Genomic DNA, 25,152 nt, shown 5'->3' on the forward strand with positions numbered 1-25,152 from the left:
GCATATTAATGAGAGAAAAATGATGTCATTTGTGAACAGCCCTATTGAAGAGGTACTAATGGTAAAATGTTAAATGTTTAATTCGGACACATTCTATCACTTTTGTCATCACATATTTACATCTGACCAGGGGGGACTTAATTGTCTGTGTGATAGAAAAATACAACTTTCAATGTAGGATAGGGACTGTGTTTGTTGTTCTTGTCTCTGAGAATGGTGAGGTTGACTTTTCAGAGCCTCAGATCTGGTTGGCAACATTTCAACCAATGTCCATATTTGTAAACAATCTGGAAGTGATGTATTTATATAGCTCATCTTGAGCACTGTCCCTCTGCACACTGTGTCCCAAGACATAGTTTTAACAAAGAAGTTCAATTTTGTGGCAAATAAAGAGTAAACACACAAGTTTTTACGATGGTCAGAGTTTTATTCCTGAAACTCTCAGCTGGCAAAAAATTTGCTAAGATATACATTTCATATCAAAGTAAATGTTTACAGAAGCTGGACTACATGACAGACATCCCTCGCACCCACTCATCATGAAATTGCCTTTCAAAGAATTACACCACACAAAACACACAAACTTTCAATCACATACATTTTTCTATTATTTGCCTTAATTTATATTTGATAAAAAATAAAACTATACAGAGATTATTCATAATTTTTTCACACCTTGACTTTAGCTAAAGTGTTCAAAGTTTCCATATATTTTTACATGTATCCTGATTCAGAATGACCACACCACACACCAAATTCCCTCCATATATGAAGGGGATATTTTTTATGTTCTCGTGTTTTATGGGGAGAAGCTAGCAGTGGCCATGATATAAACAATGAGTAAAAATATTTCTTTTTCAAAACACATAAGATTATGATAGAATGAAGAACAAAATGCCAACATTTACTGTGACAATAAATTTTTCTCCTGAAATATCACGGGAAGCTCTACAATTACTTTCCTATAATACTCTCCTTTACAATGTGAATGGCTATTTGTAATAGTACAAAAATACTGCAACTGAACACTATGGACAGCCCTTTCTGATAGGCTGGTTTAACCGGGTTACTCTGTAGGGAGGCTGACATTGATGCTTCTGATTGTGTAATTCAAACCAGAGGGACAGTCAACAGCCAATCATAGAAGATTGTCCCATGCTGGAAAGGTCATGTGACACTGGGATAGGAAGAAATTGAACGTAGAAGGTAATATGAAGAAGTCAAACAATTCCTGTTTTTGAAACAGTGGCATGTGAAATTATTGAACACAGTGGTGTTTTGCATTGATCACAGGTAACTTAGGGAATCATTAGCTTGAGGATGGACAAAAATAGGGCCCCCTTGGTACAATCTTTTTTAATTCCATATCCAATATGATTAGTGTCCACTTAGAGGTGTTATGATAGTAAGTGCCTTGAAAGTGAAAGACTTAAACTTATGCTGAAACTTTCCTCCATGAAACTTTCAATCATTCTCTTCAGTGGCAAATCAACAATAAAAATCAAGGGTACAGAGAAAGAAATTACTTAAAATTAATTGATTTTTCAAATTCAAAATGGCTGCCATTGCTATGTTAACTGTATGCAGAAGAATAAAATTTCTGATTTTTGAAAAAGTAAGATCGTGAAAATTTTTCCCAAGAGCTTTAAAATGAGCCTCAAAAGCATTAGACCAGAAAAGTATTGTAAAACTTTGCGAGTCTGAATATCTGTACTATGGCGCATTCTGCCTTAATATTTAATCTGAGCCTTTGTGTTATGTTGTACATATTTGTAAGTAGAAGGCAAGGCAGATAGTACCGGTACTGTCTCATTTGTAAGGAAAAATTTTACGACATCAAACACCTGAGGGGTAAGACTTCACTCAACCACACTTTCATTATAGTTCAACACACCCAATACATCTCTTAAAATCCACCATTTTGTCCAAAGAAAAACAAATTTCTGGTATAGTGGTTATATTTAGTACACTAAACTACACTTCAAGTCCAAATGCCTATATTGATATGCAACTCAACAACCTTTTTAAAGATAAATGTAATTTTCTCCGATGTCTGCCACGACACATGGAAATTTGCAAAACAAAGTACTATTCAGGTAAATCTACATCACGAGGTGATTTCTTCAGACAAGATGTGGAGACAAAAATGACACAACTGTGCACCACATTATGTTGGCATGCACATCAACACTAACCAAAGCATTAATAGGTCTCTGCATCCGTGAGACCTACAAAAGTATTTTTGTTTCATAGGATGGAGAAAAACCCTTCAAGGTGTAAAACTGCAGAGCCAGTGGGTCTGTTGTAATTTCTAGATCAAGACAAGTCTTTGAATGTAATATTTCCTTGAATTCCTGGAGTTTACAGAGAAAAATGTGAAGCCAATTCATTGCAAATAACAACATCTGTACTAATATCTTTGAAAAGTTGCCAGTGCCAGCAAAATACTTCCTTTCCTTACAATTATGTTCCCGCATACTGTACACCAGCTATACCTCGCCCCTGAGTTTAACAAATCAAAAATCAGGAATTACTTCAACCTGCCAATCCGGCAGGTTAATATAAAATTTTACCTGCCCGGATAAAATTTACATCCTCTGTGTACTAGCATTCTTTTTCCTACACTTGGGGAATAGTACTCTAGGAAGTCTTTACTTTGCATTACTATCAGAAGGAACTTGCAAAAGATAAACTTTTACATTTATGCATCATGTTGAAAAATTCTTCACAGGGAACAAAGATGTATTGAAACAGGCTTGCATTTTAAATGAGAATAATGGAAAACAAGTCTTAGTTACACATTAAGGCTTTTTTGGACTAAAAATACTAAATTTCTAAATATAATTGAAAAGTATCTGAAATAATACAGATATATCTTCAATCAAATAGCTTTAAAAAACAACATATTACAGTTCTCTTGAATTTTGCCATTTTTCAAACCAAAATGGCCGCCACTTCATCTGCAACTTTTACAATGAGCACAATCTTGTATAAAAATGTCTGTTACAATTTTGCCAAAGTTCTTATTCAGCTCCTCAAGGCATGTTGAAACACAAAGTATTTGCCATGCCACAAAGCATCTGTACATGTAAAATGCACAGTTGTTGTTTACATGTCTATTCTAGTCCGGACCAGAATTCACTTGTCAGCAATAACGATGCAGTAAACACATGTACAGGTTAAGTTGAAAAAACTCAACAATATGTACCTCAACATGGCTTGGGGAACTGAAGTTGACATTAAAGACAAAAGAAGAGCAAACAAACATAACAGTGACATCTATTGCAGTAGCCATGTCCTACTTTTCACCAAACTTTTACAAATAGTGTTCACCATTTATCCATCAATTTTACAAATAATTTCTAAATATGGTAGCATTTTATTAAACATTTCAAGCTTACTTCTGAAAACAGGGGTCAAACTCTGACATCATTGACAAGACAGTACAGTTATCCCAAAAATTTGGTATTGAAAGGGGTATGGCTGACACCAAAACCCTACAATCTCACAATTACTTTTCTTGAACATAGCAAGAGTTAAACATACAGATAACATTTTTAAGAGCAAATTAAAAACGTTTTGAAAAGAAACTTTCCAGACAGCATCAGTATTGGAGTATCGTGAATACTTCATGATTATTTCAACTGTACCCCTTCATGGTGTTCAATAAGTAAATCATCTTGAGTTGATAAAACATCAAACTAGACATTATTCAGAAGTCGTTTGGACTAGACCAGCGATACAATGTAGACATAAATTAACAAACAAGATGTAGAGAAAAGCCTAAACTTAAGTATTGTAATCTCATATCCTTTATGGGTATCTGGTCAAAGAACTAAGTTGCGATAGGATGAGAAATCAAATTTTAATTATTTCATTAATTTAAGCAATTTCAAGCTTCCTCATTCAAAGATTTTAAAATTAGTAGAGAACTAACATATTTTTTAAAAGAGCGAAGAAAGAATACAAAAACACATGCTAACAGAGTGGAACAATTCTTCACCATTCTACACTAAGCAGAAAGTAGAACTTTATGTGATCACCATGTAAATTTTACATGGTTTTCACTTCTCGAATATTGCTAATTACATCATCATGATGTATAAAGTGAATTTAATCAATTTGGATAAACAAAATCTCATACCTAAGTTTGTTTTATAATTTTCACACAGATATACACTATACTGAATCAAACTTGATTTGGTCTGTCCCAGTTTACATGGTCTGCACATCTGTGTAATGACAATGTTTAAAGTGCCAATAACAATAAAAAATATCTTTTATGTGGCAGTGACAAGCATAACTTTAGTGAATCATACACATGGAAGTAAAAAAATAATTTCAGCACTGCATAAACATGGTATAACATAACACATGCAATCATATTTGTGATTTTAATATTGAAATTAACATATCTACCGGTATGTGACTAGCTTTCAGTGTGGCCAGAGCAATTTATGTTAATGACCTGATTATGTACCAGTCACTATGGACTGTTTACATCCTGTACCTTTGTTATGCAAATTAGCTCATAAGTATGCATACATGTGGATATGAAAGTCAAAAATTATTATTCCCTGCTCCAATCAAATTTTGTTTTGCATTGTGGTTTCATTGGATGTGCACGGTAATTAGGAGGCATTATTATTATATATAATACCGTGGCACACTCACTGACAGCAAGTTTCATACGGCAATTAAACCAATCAAGGTCATTGTTTGAAAAAAGTTAAGCAATCTGGGCAGGCCAACTTCACGTTTACACACTATTTCACACTTGACACCTTTACTAAAATAACTGATGTTAACCATGTTGGTCAATGCATAGCAGTGTACAGATACTCACAACAAAAACTTCATGTTATTGAAATGATATGAATGTACACACAAGCTTAGTGTCTACAGAACACTTTTTCATACACATACAGAAAACACTTTTTACCTTTAAAATGCAATTATTCAGATGGCAGAAGGTGCAATACAAGCACACTTAATTGGCATTGAACTTTATATATTTCAACAAAAATGCTGAATTTACGGGAAGTGCCTCTGGTTTGATTATAAAGACAGTTTTGGAAATTTCTGAGCAGCCATTTTGTCTTGAAACTGAAAAAACCCACCCAGGTTGACTTGTATCTTTCTGAAATGCACAGAGTTGGCGATACCTATGACTTCGTAAGGTTTTCTATTATCAACATTATGACCGGTGTTCAAGACATTCACCGACGTTTACCCTGCAGTGGCGAGATTTTACAAAGTTAGTCATTCATTTGCATCCCCTGAATACAATCAAAAGGGATCATAAAACTTACATAAGATTTTTTTGAAAAATACCATAATTACTGATGTGATTTTTCACTATATGCAGCATGTATTAAAAAAATATACCGTCAAGGAGAGTGTGCTCACATTTGGTTTGGAGTGGTCCATTCAAGAAATATTTCAACCAGAAAAACAAGAATGACAAAAGCAAATAAGGTCTGCAACTTAGGTACTGGAGGTCATCCTTAGGAACATGCATATCAAGTTCTATAGCAATGGGGCAAGCAGATCCTACATACATAAGCAAATGTCAACAAAAAAATTAGCCAGAGAAGGCTTGATAAAAAGAAAAGGTTGGAAGAGTGGGGAAAAATAAAGAGTGGGAAAAAATGTACAAGGGATCTGGTAAAAAGTAATGCTGCCTCATCAATCTTCTATCTGAATATCAAATGTTCCACCCCTTGGTTGACCATGTTTACATAAGGCCAGATGGCAGGAAATGTATTTACAACCTTTGGATTTTTTAATTAATGCTATGAGTGCTATCATTTGAATGTAAACAGCACTTAAATTAGTTAATGATAGTGAAATGCTTTCCACTGTGGGGGATGATTACGACATCTGGAATTATCCAGGATCCAAATTTCTCATCAGTTCTTGAGTGTCATACGTGGAAAAGTTGCAAAAATCGGTTCGCAATGAGAAAATTTACCTCAGCTTTGTTTTCTGGATCAAATTTTACTACAAATTGCTACCAAATATGACAAAATTATGTTCAAAACTGTGTCACAACATATCCTGGGTTGGTGTACGTCATTTAAGGTCACAAACTGAGAAAATTACCTAAAATATAAAAATTTGGGGGTTTCCCAACACTTTGAGCAGAAAATTTATTTAACACTTGGGACTTTTGTACCAAATTACAAAGCTATCAGACAAGTAATTTTGAGAACAAGTTTTCTTGACCAAAAATGACAAAATTGTCTTAAAAATACAAATTTGTATATTTCAGGACAACTTAAACATATCTAACTATTGTCATCTCTGGACATCTGTACACCAAATATAAAAGCTGTCTGTCCAGGAGCTTTCAAAAGAAAATATTTTTTAAGGTTTTTTGACCGAAAATGACAAAAATTGCCCCAAACAGTAATATTTCAAATTTTGTCGTAATTTCAACAAATTAGAAGGGTAACACCTTTGCAAACATCCAACCCAAATTTGAGAGCAATTGGGCTGGCGGTTTCAGAGAAGAATAATTTTTACTTTTTTCCCCTCATTTGCATATTTTTGACACTGACAAGTTCACTTGAACAAATTCACATCTCCACCCCTAGGTGCACCTGTACACAAAATACTAAGACACTAGGTGCTGCGGTTTAGGAGTTTTTGATGTGGACGGACATACATACATACATACACATACATACATACATACATACATACAGACATGCAAATGGGATGCAAATGAACTTATTCAGCTTATACGATAACCTCACATTGGTATACCAAATGTGATGTAACAAAAAGGACAAATTTAAAACAGATTTGAAACATCACATCTGTCAGATAGACATTATTCCAGTATGTAGGGGGACCATTTACAATAAATTTGTCAAAAGTTCACAATTATTTGCTATTCACCAACCAGGTTGTAGTATTGCCTGCTACAAAGTCAAAATGGCTGCTTTACAAGCTTTCAAAGCCAATATATTAACATATATGTATTCTTATTTACACAGAGGGCTTCCAGAGTCAGATTTGCTGTGACCCTGCATGACTTTACATCCTGTTATTTTTGTGGCAAGAATCCACCATGTTGGTTGAACACTATGGAACTGCCAACCATAATCACTGTGTTCATCATGAATTATCAGTGGGCACTCAGTTTCAGGCAACACTACATATTGCTTGAAGCAGAACGTCAAATTTTGAACAATCAAAAATACTCGGATGCAAAACAATGAAGGGACAATGAAAATGACCTACTGAGAAACTGATATTTCAACATAAAAGACAGTAGCAGCAACCAAATGGGGTACCAGTATGGGGAAAAGTTCTTGGGACTCAAGGTGTGTTTGGTGTCGGATATTATTCGTAGCACAGGTAAAGGTTATTAATCCTTCAGTTATTTTAGTACTACAGTGTAAGTCTCTCGACCATCATCTGAAAATAGAGAAGGGAAAAAATGAATTAGTGTACCGGACATTACTTAATGTATTGAAACAGAACAGAATAACTGATGTGTTGGTAGCACATTATGGTGCATCATAGTACATCATGGTTATTTACAGATTACACTATGGTTATTTAGAGACTACACCATGGTTATTTAGACACTACACCATGGTTATTTACTGATTACACCATGGTTATTTAGAGACCACACCATGGTTATTTACTGATTACACCATGGTTATTTAGAGACCACACCATGGTTATTTACATATTACACCATGGTTATTTAGAGACTACACGATGGTTATTTAGAGACTACACCATGGTTACTTAGAGACTACACTACGCTTATTTACAGATTACACCATGGTTATTTAGAGACTACACCATGGTTATTTACAGATTACACCATGTTATTTACAGATTACACCATGTTATTTACAGATTACACCATGGTTATTTACTGATTACACCATGGTTATTTAGAGACTACACCACGGTTATTTACATATTACACCATGGTTATTTAGAGACTACACCATGGTTATTTACATATTACACCATGGCAATTGGTTATTTACAGATTACACCATATTTACTTACAGATTACACCATGGTTATTTAGAGACTACACCATGGTTATTTACAGATTACACCATGGTTATTTAGAGACTACACCATGGTTATTTACAGATTACACCATGGTTATTTAGAGACTACACTATGGTTATTTAGAGATGACACCATGCTTATTTACAGATTACACCATGGTTATTTAGAGACTACACCATGGTTATTTAGAGACTACACCATATTTACTTACAGATTACACCATGGTTATTTAGAGACTACACCATGGTTATTTACAGATTAAACCATGGTTATTCAGAGACTACACCACGGTTATTTACAGATTACACCATGGTTATTTAGAGATTACACCATGGTTATTTACAGACTACACTATGGTTATTTACAGACTACACCATGGTTATTTACATATTACACCATGGTTATTTAGAGATTACACTATGGTTATTTAGAGATGACACCATGCTTATTTACATATTACACCATGGTAATTGGTTATTTACAGATTACACCATGGGTACTTATAAACACCTAAACTTAATCTCAGCACCTAATGGAAGGCAGGCTTTCCATACAACTTACCTTTCAAAGCCTCAATACTGAAACTACTTTCGTCCTCAAAGGTTTGAACCATCTGTAGAGAGAGATATAGTTTGTGATGTGACTTACAAAATGGGGTCATGATATATTGTAGGAGGACATCAGCATTCATAAACACGAACCAAAAATCCATTTAGTGAAGAAAACTACAGAAACACGGCATATTTGAATGTTGAAATGAAAGGTTCTAGGACACATAACCCCTGGACACTTTATACTAAGCCAACACTTTTACCAAACCTATCCGTAGCCCTCACACCTAACTGGTAGGTTGAATATGTCAAGCGGTAAATATCGAGAGGGTAACTGTCCTGATACCATGTGAAATACCCTGCCTGTCAACTCTCATACCTGCCATTGACTTAAAATTTTCAACTTCATTCAAGACTTATGTATACATCAAAGAGGTATTTATTGATTTTTTACATTTTCATACACCTTGCTGACAGCTGATTCCTAATACAACTTTCTAAACTGGTAACATCGATAACAACAGGAAAACTCTTGAGTACGGTTTGCAAAACCAAATCTCCTGTGCATAGAACAATTTTATGGTTGTTATAGATGGGTCATCTTTTACTTAACGAACAACAACTTGACAGATTTCACAAAAACATCAAAATAGTTCAACCACACACAATGCTGCTTACCTCGTCAGAGACAAGTACCCTGATTCCTGCCGGTGTCTGTCGGACGACATGGGATATTTTGTCTAGTCCTACGTTGTACAACTGTGCCACTTTGGTCTTAAGTTCTTCTGAAGTTGAATTTTCTAAATATATGGCATGATACACTGCAGGGAAATTCAAAACATAATTCATAAATAACCATAATGTAATCTTGCATTGTCAAAAAAACCTTGAGTAAACAGCCACCACGGTGAACATCACTAAATTTTGTCCAGTAAATGAGTTTTCAAAAGTCAGCTCAATATAAATTCTTCTAAAGCATTGTTTAGTTTCAGTATCTTTTCAACAGATTGCCAACTCTGATGATTTATTTTCTGACAAAAATTGACCACACACAGTGTTGGAAATCTACACCTTGTTTTGGAATGGAGACTGCAAAATCACCATGGAAATACATCACATTTCATTGGCAAATGATCATAAATGCAATCACCATGATAGCTGCTGTTCACAGCCAGTCAATGTACTGGTACATAATTTCACATTTTCCAATCTGATTACCTAAGTGGAAATTGCCAAAGGCGAAAATGCACGTTGCTGTGGTGACTATGAAACTTATCCTCCGGTAATGTCCATTTTGAAATATGAAATTTTTCACACCTAGAAATAGACACCACATAATATGATCAAATATACATTTGTGTATGCAATCCAGGATACTGTTACTTTCCATTTATTTTGCAAATCAGATAAATATGAATCTTGTCTCCCAGCTACACCATGCAGTTACTATGGTAACCTACCTTGGTCAGATTCTTGACAGACATATATTGCTAATCTTGGACGTACATGTCTAAATAAAAGCAAATGAAGATATGCAAGTAAATGAGAAGTGATGTTTTTGTAATATTTTGAAGTTTCTTGGTATCTTTTCTGGCTAAAGCACATAATGTCTACAGCTGACAGAGTACATTGATAAACAAAATTTTGAAGCCTAAAATGGGTTTTCTTTCATTTGAAATATTTTGAACACGTTCTCCTTTTGATAACAATTCAGGCATGAGCAGAAATTTCATCAATTCTCTTTAAATTCCCAGGCAACAGGGACTAAATTGTGTTAAATTGATTGCTCAAATAAGTGAACCAAAGCCAGCATTGGATTCATATTACATGCTATTCTTACATTATGTAGCTTTGGGGGAGAAATGATTGCTCACTGCTTACCTCTCTTGCAAGGCGTTATTGAGGCGTATACCATCAGCTAATCCTAAAATTTGAATCAAATCAACCCGACTTAGTCGAAGTAAATCAGCACCTAAAGAGCAAAAAATCACAATAATAACATTACATCACAACATACAACGTTTAATAACATAGGCAGATTCCAATTGACACTGAACAATAGATACCATAAAATAAAGTAAATGAAATCAAAAATATGAAACAAAGTTGTCCAAATGAGAATCTTGCCATTTCAATCCTGCTCGTGACAACAGGTATACCTTTGCATATGAGGACCAAAATTGCCAAAACATCAAGAATCAAGCCTTAGAGATTGTGAGATAGGTTCAGAATACCCTGTTTTGTTCTAAAGTTTGAGTTATTCAACAGTCAGGTAATACTAGAGTTCACTTTCATGTAAAAGAGGCGTTGTGTTTTTTTTCACACATCTTATTTTGATAGTACAATGTCTGACCCTGAAGTTACTGACATACAGCCGGACACAAGTAAGAGAGGATGGTCTCATGGTGTAACTCCATGAATCTTACATTTCATGTTCATTTTGCGATTTCAGCAGACACAAATAGAAAGTGTGTTGTTGTTATTCTGATTGATTATATTCACAGGAGTCCAATAGGACAAGGAATGCACCGCTGCACAATGTACCAGGCTCAGTGAGTTTAGGAGATGTCTGTACTCTCCAGCTCAGATTCTTAGAGTGCCAATGATAAATGTTTGATCACTCTCAAGGACGTAGTATTTCCCTTGGCCATCAAAATGTATGCTTCTCTTAATAGTTATCAGTTTCTCATTGATTATACAAAAACTGTACATAGTAACAAGGTCAAACATAATAGTTATCAGTTTCTCATTGATTATACAAAAACTGTACATAGTAACAAGGTCAAACATTTACTGTTGGTATCATTACGTTTTATAACCTTGAGCGCTATAATTTTCTCCCACCAAAATTTTAGTGCAAAATTTTACCAATTTTTATTAATTTTTCGTAATTTTTTGATAATTTTTGACAAAATGGACATCACATTTCATTTGCTACAGTTTTTTCTGAAAAGTTTGACAAAATTTGAGAAAATTGACTGGGGTTTATTATATAAAGGGGACAAAAATAGCCTTTTGTGTTCAAAGGGTTAAAGATGTCATAAAGAAGACAATGTCACTTCAATGTCACCTCTGATAGTTTTGTGATTTGTTTCATTTTTGTTCTGCTGACTGTCTTAACCATTCACTTTTTTCATTGATCAACGTTACCATGGTTTTGACTGAATTAATTTCTGAGTTTGTAACATTTCACCATGGATGCTACAGATAGTATTGCTGAAAGCAAAAGAGATGTTAACTCCAGAGGTTTTCTTTCTTTTTTGTTAAAGTTCTGATCAATGTATAGACCAGTCCTTGCCTTTTGTGTGATATAGGATATGTACATTTTATTCAAAAAAATTCATTTCTGTTTCATGACATTTCACTATATTGTTTCATATGGCATTGCTGAGAGCAATACTACGGCTGACAATATGTTTTTTCCTTTCAGTTCCCATGAATTCCTACATCGTTTGCTTTTGGTTACGGTGGATATGTCAATAGTATTCAATGTCATTCTCTACTTTGTGACATTTCACCATGAATGCTATTGTACAGCACTACCAACAGTAACAAAATGGCTGACTAAAAAATCTTATTTTTTCTAAAAGCTTATTAAAAATAACTAAGTTTCTAGGTAGTTATACAATCCATGATAGGCAATGCCTGGTTAAGATTTTATTGCTTTGTATTTCCCTATATAGGAAGTCTTTGTATAACAATGTTTTTAGACAAATAGGTCTGACAACTTTTCCTTCTCTTGTGAAAGCAACAAATTACAAAGTTACTATGAAAAATGAAACTTTACCATTCACTTTCATTGGAATTAATGTTGTGATTGACATGTTCATGTTTGTATGCTAATATAATGCTAAAATAAAGAATAATGTTACTAACATGAATAATATTACCTGTAAAATTTTGAAATAATTTTCTATAAGCTGCAAACCTATTTCTTGAAAGCCAGTCTTGTGTCTGTTGACTTGTTGCCGTTGGTAACAGGGGCTGAAAAGGAACATTGATACATTACCACATATTACAACCAAACTAATTATTCATACAGATACATGGGGAGACTAATGTGACATGTAGGAGTGAAAACATTTCATCAGTTACATCAAATACAATAAATACAGATCTGTCAACTTTCACTTTCATTATATATTCTTGGTCTGAAACTGGAATTGATACCACCAGAAATTAAATGTTAGCTGAAAAATATCAATTCCCAAAACCCATCCCAACCCCCTTGAAACTTATGAGAGTGCAATGACTTTCATCATTTTTGTTGAATTCTTCCCCTTTGAATGTGGGGTAGAGCACGATACTAAAAGAAAATACAAATATTGTCAGTTGTTTTTAATTGGATCGAAATGCTGTTGTAAAGGATGAAGTTTTCCTTACTTTTAGGAAAGAAAAACAAAGTTGATGATTTTGTTGCGGAATTTTCAAGGCTAGAAGGATTTGAAGGTCAAGGACAAACTTTGGCCTCTTTTTTTATAGTCACAGCAAATTTAGTTTTTGTTTAATTCCTATTATCAAACTTTGTTATCGTAAATCAGTTCATTTTTTCACGCCTCTGAGTTCAACTTTCAGTACCAGTATATTTTTCATTGCTTTGTTTATCAATACACTTGTCAACATGACATTTCTTGTAGATGGTGGTCAAATTTTTTAGTTCTTGGATAAATCTGAAGTTTTCAAATAAAGCTGTCAGTGCTGTAGACAACTAATCCTGACAAAAATACTCACATCTGTTATTGGGACATTCAAATCACCAGCGACCGGTGTCGTCGGGGTAGCAGCGGTGGCTGTGACCACATTGGCTGCATCCATGCCTGAGCTAGGACTGGTTACACTGAAGCAGAAGAACAGAACACAGCCATGATAAGCAGCATGGCTTGGAGTGCAATATGTATAACAAAGTTCATAACAAGGTAACTTTGCATACACAGGCTTCTGGTAGGTAAACGGTATTATGAATTGAATTTTCAAACTTGTCAAATTGACTGTCACAAGATTTTGAACACTATCTCACTATCTCAGGTTTGAGTGGTGTTTAGCTGAAGATGAAGACAAGGTATGTTCCTATCAGTAGATGTGGCTGCAATATTATGAAGTAGTAGAAACTGTTCAAGGGTTCAAAAACCATTTCTATCTTCAAAAATCTTAGAAACACAAAAATTACTTAGGGAAGACAGTTCTACTATTTGTCAAGATGGACACTTGCATTTTCAGCTCACCCGTGAATAATATCTTACATAAATAAAGAATCAAGCAACATTTTCTCTTTGAAGACACCACTGACAGTATTGAGATTTTGTTTCGCTTCTTGTGGTTTTCACTGAAGCTTTAAATGTTCCACATGCAAACAGTTCTCAAGAAAGTGACAAATATTTCAGAAAACCACTTAAATACGGGCATGCAAAGTAGTGCTTTCTACTCTTACAATATGTTTCTAAATTTCTTGGGACAAATTTTCAAATACATAATCAAAGAACAAAAAGCTAGCAATTTTACAACATTCAAAGAGAGAAGAAATTCTTACACATGCTCATACGATGAATTGAATCCATCAGCGGCATCATACAATGGTGCAACTGTTGACGGAATTGATGTTGAGTTAAGTTGACACTGGAAAACAAAATATTGAGTAAAACAGCGTCATTAAATCACAAAATGAAGGTCATTTGCCTCAAGGTACGTATTCTACCAAATAAAATAAATTGGAGGTGTTCAGTTGCACAAGGAGTGTATGTATGTATGTATGTATGTATGTATGTATGTATGTATGTATGTATATATATATATATATATATATATATATATATATATATATATATATATATATATATATATATATATATATATGAAGTGGAATGTGTGTCTGTATCTGTGTCTACCTGTCTGTCTGTGTGTCTTTGTCTCTGTCTGTCTGTGTTATGTATCTCTACACTTCTACATTATATGGGATACATAGATACTGCCGAATTGAAAATGGAACTGCCCTATAAGGATGGCTGGATCTTACTCTTTTGGTCTGTCTTTGGATAGTTCTGAAGTTTGACAGAAATATTTGTTATGGTGGCAACATTTTGAGACCAACTCTCACAGTGTGAATTCATTCATATATATGTCCTTACATATATTTTTTTATGAATAGCAAAACCCTGACTAAATTACAAGTTTCAATATTGACAAGATGGCAACAGAAGATGACAGTACCACTGACTGGTTCTTGAATTATTTGCTGTGTTTGCAACAGAAAGACTTAAAACTACGGTTGTAGATAAACAAAGCATTTCACATCTATCCTTAGGAGATGTTAAGGCTCCAGTTGAAGGAATTTGGTCTCCTATAACTGTAGAAGTCAATCAAAGATTTTCACTTGAGTGGCCATACAAAAAATGCACTATGTTAGTCCCATTCTGTGGGTAAAACATGCCTGACAATCCTTCTTTACCAAATATGGATATGAGTAAACATGGCTGACAAACCTCCTTTGCTATATTTAGATATGAGTACACATGGCTGACAATCATATATTGATATATGCAAATTTGTAGTGCCTTAGTAACTTCTGAGAATGCAGTACTTAGCCAAAGACCTAAGGAAATGCTTTCAGTTTGTTAGCCAATGGTTTTTGTGTACTCATCCCTATTCATGCCTCAGTAGTGATGTAAACAGAGCAGAACCATCTCCCTTCTCAAAAAGAAACCGTCCAATGTGTGGTATAAACTATTCACCATTATTCACCCTGCACATTTACAGCCATGAAGTTTCAAAGAAAAAAGTGTAGACCTGTTGTCTGGGAGAGAACAATAAAAGAGAAGGTACTCACAGTTGTTAGGACTGTATATTCATAAGATGGCTGGTACTTATCTCGGTCACTCTTCTTTTCCATTCTTTCTCGATCTGTTTTATGCTTTCTGTCTGCTCCTTTGGGCTGTCAGAGATTATTTTAAAGTTGAACTTTGTTTTAATTGAGTTTGTCACTTCCTTCAACTAAATGATATAATCTACATGGAATTATATGAAATTATTTATTTCAGAACAAATCAGTGGTGTATATGTACTGTTGTAGAACCTAGTTTCACCTCTCATACTCATCCTTTCACCTCTCATACTTTAGTGTGTGCTGTGATACAAGATTTCTGAATTGTTTTGGGCAAAAACTTGTCACCGTGGAAGCAATGAAACGTCCGAGCAATAATGGAAATTTGTAATTGTAATCTCATATATAGTATGGATGACAGTAATTTGAGTACAAGGCAAATTACCCCTGGATGTATTAAACTGCCCAGACATTTGCCACCCTCTATGGCAGTTTTGGCCAGGGTTACGATAGTCATTCTACAACGTCATTGGGTGTGCCCAATTCCTAATATGGTATGATGAAAGTTACCTCCAAGGCATTTATCACCTGTACATAGTTAGGGTTGTTGTTAGAATGTGTCCAGCAAATAAATGTCCTGGGGTAAGTTTCATGGAACAGCAATTCCTGTCAATTAATGCTATTGACAAATTTTGCACTACTGAAAACTTTCTCGAAACTCCAAGTCCACAACTATATTTATGACCTACAAACAAAAGGTCAACTATACTGAGCTGAACTTGAACCCCCTTACCTTGAAAACTTTCACTTGACAACTTCCTGAATGGAGATGTGTGTCAGATTCTTGCGTGTGTAAATATGTGTCGACTTGTACTCTGAATGGGACACCTTTCTCTCCGCCATGTTTCTTGGGCGTAAACTCAGTACTGATGCAGTGTACCTGGAATTAAAATACAGATAAGAACTAGCACACATGACAAAATGGCTAATGAAAACATGCTGAGAAAAGTTTCATTCTATCAGAAGTTCCTATTGGTTTTGAACACCCTTCTATAAAGGCACAGGTATGCAGTAGAATATGATCTACATGGCATGTCTTCAGGTTCTCATCCTTTTCCCGATGCAGCTCCCTTTTCCTGATGCAGATGGATACATGGAGGGCAGTAAAGAAGCAACACATAAAATACACTTCCCCATACACCATAGTGGGAATAGTCCGTGAACAATTATTGATTAAGGTAGAATGCGCCTCGGGGACAAATATTCAGACTCTCAAAGTTTTACAGGTCTTTTTCTGATCTATCACTTGTGGGGGCCCATTTTAAAGGCTCTTGGAGTAAGAAAAATTTTCACCATGTTAGTTTATCAAAAAATGAAAATGCTTTTTTTTTTTCATGGAGTTAACATAGCCAAGGCAGCCATTTTGAATTTCAAATATTGCAAAATGATGGGTAATTTGTTTCTCTAGTACCAAACTTTGATACCACACGGTGACCCCTTATTTTTATCTTAATTTGGTAAGAGAATAGTTGAAAGTTTCATTGAGGAAAGTGTGAGAAAAAGTTTGTCTCACTTTCGAGGTGCATACTACCTTAATTGAAGACTTCAAACTGGTAGAAATTACTCAACTTTAATTGACCTCATGGGTGTGTCTCTTCAGGGTGGGTCACAGTCATGTGACATGGATGATGAATGGACTCCATATGCATCTTTTTTATTTTTATGATTGTGGTTATCCAACCATAGAAATATAACCGCATTGTGTAAATTGTCAGATGAAGCAAACTGACCTGTATGAATGCGCCAGCGCTGTCTTTGGATGGATCCCAAATAACTTCAACAGAATTAAGAGCTGTCGGACTCCTAATGTACTGAAGGATTCCATAAGACAGGGGTACATCTGTAAAATTACAAATGTGAAATTGTCAACATGAATAATCCTACATTCATAGGCTGGAACATGTGTAATGCATTCTTTGAACTTGCATGTTTCTGTGTTCTGTAAGATAGCACTACACAATACTAATAATAAACAAGGTGCTACAGCCGTGATGACCAGGTAATAGTTGTTTACTATTACGTGGTATTCTATTCATAGTTTTGTGAAACAAAGCCTAATTTCAATCAATATATTCAATATTACCCATTAGTTTGCAGTGCAAACCTAATATCAGTTGGTATGGATGCCTGTAGGAGGCTGGAAAGTGAACAGAAACTCTCTTATTTATGACAATGGAAACTGTGTCATGGATAGAAAAATAGCCATGGGACACCTCTTGTTCGTGGTATGGCCAAATTCAATACAGTCAGACGTTAAAATTACTCTTTTTATGAACGTTCATTTTTGTCACTGACACTAGGCTTGTGAAAAATGCAGGATAAAGTTCTGAATTGTATATCCAAAAGTATGTAGAAGAACACTGTGCCATACAATACCTATATCTAGAATTCTATCTCCTGGCCTCTGTGATTTCCACTCTGCCAGCTGCTCTCGCTCAGTATATTGAAGTCTTTTATCATGAAATAGAACCCTTATAACGCTCTGAAATCAGAATAGGAAAATGAAAGTTGATCCCACATTTTATTAGGCCATCTTAAAGGTTTTCCGATGCTATCAGACTCCATTTATGTACAACATTGGGAACCAGTGGAGTGTTTCCACTTCTGCAAAAATTCCTCGAAGGCATTTTCTATCAGTGAATAAATACCCTGATATTATATATCAAGAATTGTTTTCATGTGGAAATGTTTACCACCGACCAAAAAACAAGAGAGAGGCTTGCTAGTATGTCTGTGATTTTACTTAAATAGAAGCCAAGGAAACAATCATCTGTTAGCATAGTATCTTTCCAATGCCATCCAATCTATAAGTACGTAGACAAAATCTTTCGGATGATAATCCATCTCTGGTAAACTGTACAATATCACTTAGAGGATATAGTGCAAGGAATTTATTTAGTGACATTACTGTAAGAGGACAGAATTATTGTAAGTGATTGAGATTTCTTTGGCAAATACTATAGAGTCTGCTTCTGTCAAATATTGTGTCTTGTGAAATTCTGTCGACAAGCTACTACACTTCATAAGGTACAGTAAGTTCTGCTGTTGCATAATCCAGACAAGAACCATCCTGTTCTCAAAAATGGGCATTTTTCACTGGACTTACTATAGACACACTGGAACTCAAGTAAACATTCACAGTTTTTAATACAGTATTCCTATGATGTTGCTTACAGTAATCAAATGAGGGGATACTGAGCCCTATCTCCCCCATATCCCTGTGTAGAAGTCCAACTTTGCCATAGCGAACAACAAGGTTTTACCAAAATGCCCTGGTAAGAGGGTTAAAAGGACTTAATATTCTCACCTTGAGGACTTTGCCTGCACAAGAATCTGAGTTCCCAAGTTTATTCAATTTGAGTTCATAGGATTGTCCTTGATTGAGATATGTCAATGTCTCCTCGCTGAGCTTGACAGCAGGGGATGTTGCAGCACACAGAATATATTGAAAGCTATCAAAGAAACAAAGAAAATCACAAACCATTGTAATTTTGCTTGTCAAGATGATGTTGTAATGTATTTTGCGAAGACAAGGCTTTTCAAAGACCATCAATGTGACGATGCACTATACATGATTAACCAAGTTTGATTGATGCAGTAGAAAGTGTAATTATTGACCAATATATATTTTTCCTTCAAATCAGGTCTAGGCTCTTGTTAAAACTCCTGAAGCATGTGGAAGTACCTGGTATTTGGCTTGTAAACACAGTCTGGATTATGTACAGGGTATATTTTCTTAGTTGACAAAAGAATTCAAGGACGTCAGGACCTGAATGGTTTTGTCCACAATAACAATGTTCATCACATATGCTGAATAGACAAAGCAGGAACCTGGATATTTCAATATCACTCAAGGAGTACCCTGTAAACAGTCACTGATTTCCAAATTAAACTAGCTGGAAAAGGAGTAAAAATTTATATGGGTGTATACTAGATGAAAGATCAACCAATCTATTAAAATCAAACTTGATATTTCACTGAAGCTGTATTCAATTTGTAAATGCGAACATGCAAAATTAATTTCGCATTTCCTTTTAGATTCTGTTTTCAATTCACATCACAGTCTCCTTACCCGTCTTCTTCTTCTTCTTCTTGTTTGAAAACTGCCAACACCTCACTGTGAAGATAGAAAACACAGAAAGAAATTGACACAGAATTCTCAAGACTTATTAGTATCAGTCTTACTGATGATATGAATTTCTTTACGAGCATACAGTTGCCATCTTGTGACAATATTTAAGTTATTTTTGTTTCACATCAGAAACTATCAATGATAACTGTGTTAAGTGAAATATGATGACTGTCCACTTGTACCAGCTTCTCACAACCTGCCAGTAGATATAATATTTAAGTACTTATATGTGGTGCATTGCAGTATGCAACAGAATGCATGTTATGTACCGGTATGTTGGATCAACATATTGAATGGCAGTGTGGTTCTACCGCTACAATGGTTATTGAATTTAGAAAGTGTGTCTCAGGCAGCAGAATAATATAATTTCATCTCATGTGAAACAAATACTGCAAAATATATGAAAAACAGGGACTTTCTCCCTCACAAAGACATCTGTAATATTTAAAGCCATTTCATTACCAGAGTATTGAAATGGTCTTCCAAATTGTTTTTTGTAGGAGGGTAGTAGGGCCTGAACCAAAATGCAAAGATAAAGAGAGAAGGGGGAAAACACGTCAGTAAAGATGTCTAGTCAGTAAATATAAGCATTCATAACAAGACGTGCATCATCCTCTCAAGACTACCCACCTTAGTGCCTTTGTAGTGCGGTCATGAATTTACAAATCACATACTAATAATAGTGATTTTTCTTAATTGATGGTGTTTTTGTGATAGATTTGATTTCTCATTATTTGCAAGGTACAGCTACAGTGCAAAGAATCAGGTAGCATAAGTAATGATACTGTATTCAAGATCAGAGGCTTGAAATTAAGTGAGCATATTGACCTTAGGAATTGAGAAAGTTCATCAGTAATGGTATATCTGTATTGGAACAGCATGGCCATTAGCATTGCCATACTCTAGCAACTTTTTTGTCATTTCTGTGAATAGGCAATGACAACACTGAAAGACTGTCTATATGAACAGCTTCAGTCCAAAGACCACAGACAGACGGTGGTTTGATCTATGCCCACACAACATATGACTATTTGTGGATTTTTGGATCCCAATAATACCGTATTTTGTATCTATTCTTAAAATACTACATGTATCACTTGAGAAACATTCAAGTATAAACTTTTTATTTATTTAAGCACAGGCAGTTGCATGAGCTTGTACAGGATTGGGAATAACTTTTTTTTTCTCAGTATTTCAAAGTAAAGCAGAATTCTTCGTTGTTATTTTCTTTCAGTATAATATCATAATTATCTAGGCCATCTGTGAGTTTTAGCCAATTTCTAACTACTTTCATTTGGTATAATATTTACTAACAGAATAATATAATAAGCAATTTCTAAATCAATATCTTAAATTAATACATTTCCTACTTTTTTTAAGTTCCATGATTATAATTTGTGCACACACAGCAATTACCACAGACACAATTGAAAAGAGATGTACTTTGTTGATCAAAAATAAGGACGACTTTTTTGAAAAGAAGTGCCGATTCATATACTATTCTCCAAAATCATGGGAGATTAATAACAGAACATGTTTACGGGAAGAGCAATCCTGTTCCTTGAAAGATTCCACGATATTAATATCATCCATCCATCTTGGGAGATAAACATTGAATGCAAACATTGCTTATGACAAGGCGGTGTCACGGTTCTAGGACGTTTTGTGCTCCGTATGACAGGCGAACAATTAGAGTCAGAGAAAGCAGTAAAAAAGGTGAATTTTGAGACTGCTGTGTTTGTCAACAGGATAAAACTGTCATTTTCAGCCCATGAAATCTGATATTTGGACAGAAATATGTCATTTTCAGCCAATACCATCTGTAGGAATTTGAAATTGAGAGTACTCATACTCCAGCAAAAGACAGAAATAATCCATACAACCTCTACTCATTGATCAGTTTATCAGTGTTGTTGAAACTCCAAACCTACCTCTCATTGATCATAGAGTGTGGAAAACACATCGATTTGAAGATGTTCCTTTTCCAGTGAAAAACATTATCTCATGCATACAAATACCCAAACCTGGCTCGGCTGGCCACCAACAACATTTTACACAGATGAAAAAAAATGGTGTACCTGATGAAAACTGGGTCATATCTTCCTTATATGAAAACATGATTTTCTTAGGGAACAGCCTTTTGAAGCAATTGGGTCCACTAGGGTTACTTTGATTTTTAAAATTCTAATATATGGGCCAAGTATCCTTCAGTCTACGCTAAAAACATATAATACATGTACTAAATGGGTCCTTATTTCAACCAATCTTGTCTACTTTCAAAGGTATTGTTTTAAACCTTGTGTATAAATATCTTTCTCGTTATTCTCTCAGACATACTACAAAAATGATGTAATTTTAAAAAAATGCCGTTATTATATGTATATTTCCCCTTTGATTCAAAGCGTCTACAGCTGTAACTTCTATGATTTTTTTCATAATCTTGTTTCTATGTCAACATCAGTCTCTTATTCTACTCCCAAAAGCATGTTCAAATACACAGTATTCAGCTGGTCAACGTGGCTGGTACATGTGCACACTGCATCGTTATTGGTGACAAGAATTCTCGTCCAGATTAGAATTCAAATGTAAACAATAACAGTGCATTTTACACATATATAACTATGTTAGAACACTAAATAATTTCACGTTAATTCAACTTGCTTTGGGGAGTAGAACAAGAACGTGAAAAATGCATCAAAAGTTCCAGCTACTGACCCTTCAATTACTTTGTTAAGTTAATGAGTCTCACAAATTTATTACTGGATGCCAAATGCATTGAACCATAAAAATACAGTTGTGTGCAGTTACAATAAACCTCAAGGTTTGGTGTAATTATGATTTGTGTAACAGTGCCCTATATCAACATTCAAGGCCAACCAAATCCACGTATTACCTCCGGGATTATGTCCACCATGACACGTGGTCACGGTTTTAGTTTGTTGTACACAGCACAGAGTTTGGCCAGTAAATATGGCATTACATAACAAATACAAGTGGCAGCAGATGGACGTATTTCCGGAGATGCAGCACACAGCAAAGCTGAAGGACACACTTTATTTACATACAATGTGGGGCATGTTTGTCCATCCTTCACAATCCCATCAATGAAGGTGGGTTTGGTTGTGTGGCATACACTTGAGTCACATGGACCAAGTGTGTAGCCATTGTGAACAATAATATTCTGCAGTCACTTTCACGCCTTTGACTGTAACAGTGCCACCATGCTACACTGATGTCAATACCAGTAACTTTTGCTGGCTTATCTATTGTGGCCTTGACAGGAATATAATTGATCACAACTCTCAATAGTGCTCAATTAACAGAAAAAAAAACCTTCATGAATTGTAAATTTAAGAGGCAGCCGCAAGTTTTCATACATTCATCCAAGCCTTGACATTTTCTTCTTCAGTAGGAGGATACAGCATGTTAACCCTTTGAGTGCTGTAATTTTTCCTACCAAAAAGTTATTGCAACATTTTACCAATTTTTAGGAATTTTTATGTAGTTCTTTGATAATGTTGGACCAAATGGACACCAAATTTCATAAGCTACATTTTTCAAATAAAATTTTGACAAAATAATGAAAAAATTTACTGTGGTATATTTTATGAAGGTAACAAATATTAACTTTGGCATTCAGAGGGTTAAAATACTTGTTGTGTTCTGTTTGTCAGTTTAGCTTGCTGCATGAGCATTACTGGTAACATAGGCTTTATTGACAAGCGAAAAAGGTTTCAACATGCTGAAGGAAGCCACACGTGAAACCTGGCATCACAAACTTGACTAGAAGATTAAAACCCCACCTTTAACCAGCTCATCCCAATGCCCTGTAAAATGGTCAAGGCTCACCATCGACAACAATGAGTTTGGACTAAACCATAGTGATGGAAGGGTTAATGACTAAAATGCTGTCAAAAGTAATATGTGTATACTTTGAATTTCGCATCCTGTTTTGGTTGTGCGGAAAGTGACTGGAGGAACACTCGTCATTTGACAGAATTAGCATCACAAGGTGCCAGCTTTTTTCAGTTCTGCAAAGGATATGATATGACTCTTGCACTCAGCTGACTAGGAATAAAAGTGCAGGCTTTTGGAGTAGGAAGTAAATTATTTCATCATTCTGGCTTGAGAAAATATGGTGTTTAAGATACTTTTTGACTTATTGGGAGGTCAAGGTTGGAGTTGAGGCAAGGACATAGTATACCGTGAGAGGTTGTCTCTTGAACAGATTCCCACTGATTTCACCAACAACTTGAATGTGTGCTCAGACAAGACAGCAGTGACTAAGAGTACCGGTGAATATTACAGTATCAATTGGGCTTGCACATGGTCCCTCTACCAGAACTGTAGCAAGCAATTTCCAAACTAAAAACTCTCTGATTTCATAGAATAGCTTTGGGTAACTTCTCTACTTACAATGTTACATGATAACTTCTCTGACATCAATATTAATTATTATAATGTGGCATAAATTCAATGACCATTTCACACTACTTTAGGTTAACAAAGTTGTACCATTCTATTGGGGATTTTACTACCATGGTCATACATAGTAATGAGATTTCTGGTGGACTGATATAGCCTGAATGCAGTGAATGTTACGATATGTAAAATGTTCATTGTAGTATGGAGGAAGCACACATTGAGCTCCCTCACGATTGTACGTATGTTACGTTTAATTAGAAACTGTATGTAGTGAGCAATTTGATTGTAAATAATGACAGGACCCCCGTTGGCTGTTACAATGGTGGACCCTGACATTATTGATGGGGATCTCGTAGACTTCCTGTCAGTAGCTGTCACGTGAGACGAGATAGGGGCAAGAGCCCCTTTTTTGCAAACAAGTGGCTCCAATCGTCTAAGCTGGGAAGGACAGTATATCAATACAAGTGCAGCAAAGGGCAAAAGCGTGCGTGTGTCTAATCATTAATCTCATTGATATCATTTGCTTCTGACAGAAAGCAAATAATTCAACGTGTTGAGGTCGAGGTTCAACATTTTTGAGGTACACATGTAAGTAAAGTTGGAAAATATCATAAACTTTTCTAAATAAAGAAGCCCTGTTCAGATTCCATTACCTCATATTGTAAGCAGATGTTCCAAGTTCGGTGCCAAGACCGGTGAGATTACTGTCAAAATCGGCCGCTAAACCTTGATCCAAGTCATCCATGTTGAAAGTCATGCTACTTGCACTGATCGTCGCTGCTTCCACGTTTGTGCCTATCGCCGTACCTTCCATGTTGACAGCGTGTGCTCTCGATACTGTTCACACGATTTACGATCGATCACTTTCTGCGCTCGCACAGTCCTCCTCGATGATCGGTTTCCTCTCAAACTAACGCGCAAAACACTTTTAAGTGTTCCCAACACACTGTGAAAATTAATGTATTGTTAGCATATGTTTTTGAAATACGTTTCCCTCTTTCGGAAACCCCTTTAAAATACGATATTTCGAAATCTAGCAGAATTGTTTTTCTCTCAAGAAGAATATCCGGAAATGATATGTGCGCATGTTCGGTAACCTTCGTTTGGCGCCCTCTAAA

The 25,152-nt window shown here is 35.3% G+C and overlaps 1 protein-coding gene across 1 annotated transcript; it reads right to left on the reverse strand.

Annotated features, from left to right (window-relative positions):
* Positions 1-406: 406 nt before the first annotated feature.
* LOC139117372 (transcription factor CP2-like) lies at positions 407-25,113 on the reverse strand. The gene is made up of 15 exons (XM_070680445.1): positions 24,688-25,113; positions 19,550-19,594; positions 18,785-18,929; positions 17,854-17,959; positions 17,208-17,317; positions 16,211-16,357; positions 15,424-15,528; positions 14,131-14,216; positions 13,335-13,440; positions 12,494-12,587; positions 10,485-10,575; positions 10,064-10,113; positions 9,282-9,424; positions 8,614-8,665; positions 407-7,428 (listed from the first exon to the last, which is right to left on the reverse strand). Exons 1-15 carry the CDS (start codon positions 24,846-24,848, stop codon positions 7,391-7,393), a joined length of 1,479 nt encoding a protein of 492 aa, XP_070536546.1. The 5' UTR covers positions 24,849-25,113; the 3' UTR covers positions 407-7,390.
* Between the last annotated feature and the right edge of the window lie 39 nt (positions 25,114-25,152).

The sequence above is a fragment of the Ptychodera flava genome, chromosome 18 (genome assembly GCF_041260155.1).
Source record: "Ptychodera flava strain L36383 chromosome 18, AS_Pfla_20210202, whole genome shotgun sequence".
Classification (NCBI taxonomy): Eukaryota; Metazoa; Hemichordata; class Enteropneusta; family Ptychoderidae; genus Ptychodera; species Ptychodera flava.

Bases quoted from the DNA above. Each gene is read 5' to 3' on its own strand.
- LOC139117372 (XM_070680445.1), bottom strand. From the start codon at position 24,848: ATGGAAGGTACGGCGATAGGCACAAACGTGGAAGCAGCGACGATCAGT. The intron at 14,217-15,423 runs GTGAGTACCTTC...TTTGTTTTCCAG, and splicing joins AATATACAGTCCTAACAACT to TGTCAACTTAACTCAACATC. The intron at 9,425-10,063 runs GTAGGTTACCAT...ATTTCCCTGCAG, and splicing joins CTGTCAAGAATCTGACCAAG to TGTATCATGCCATATATTTA.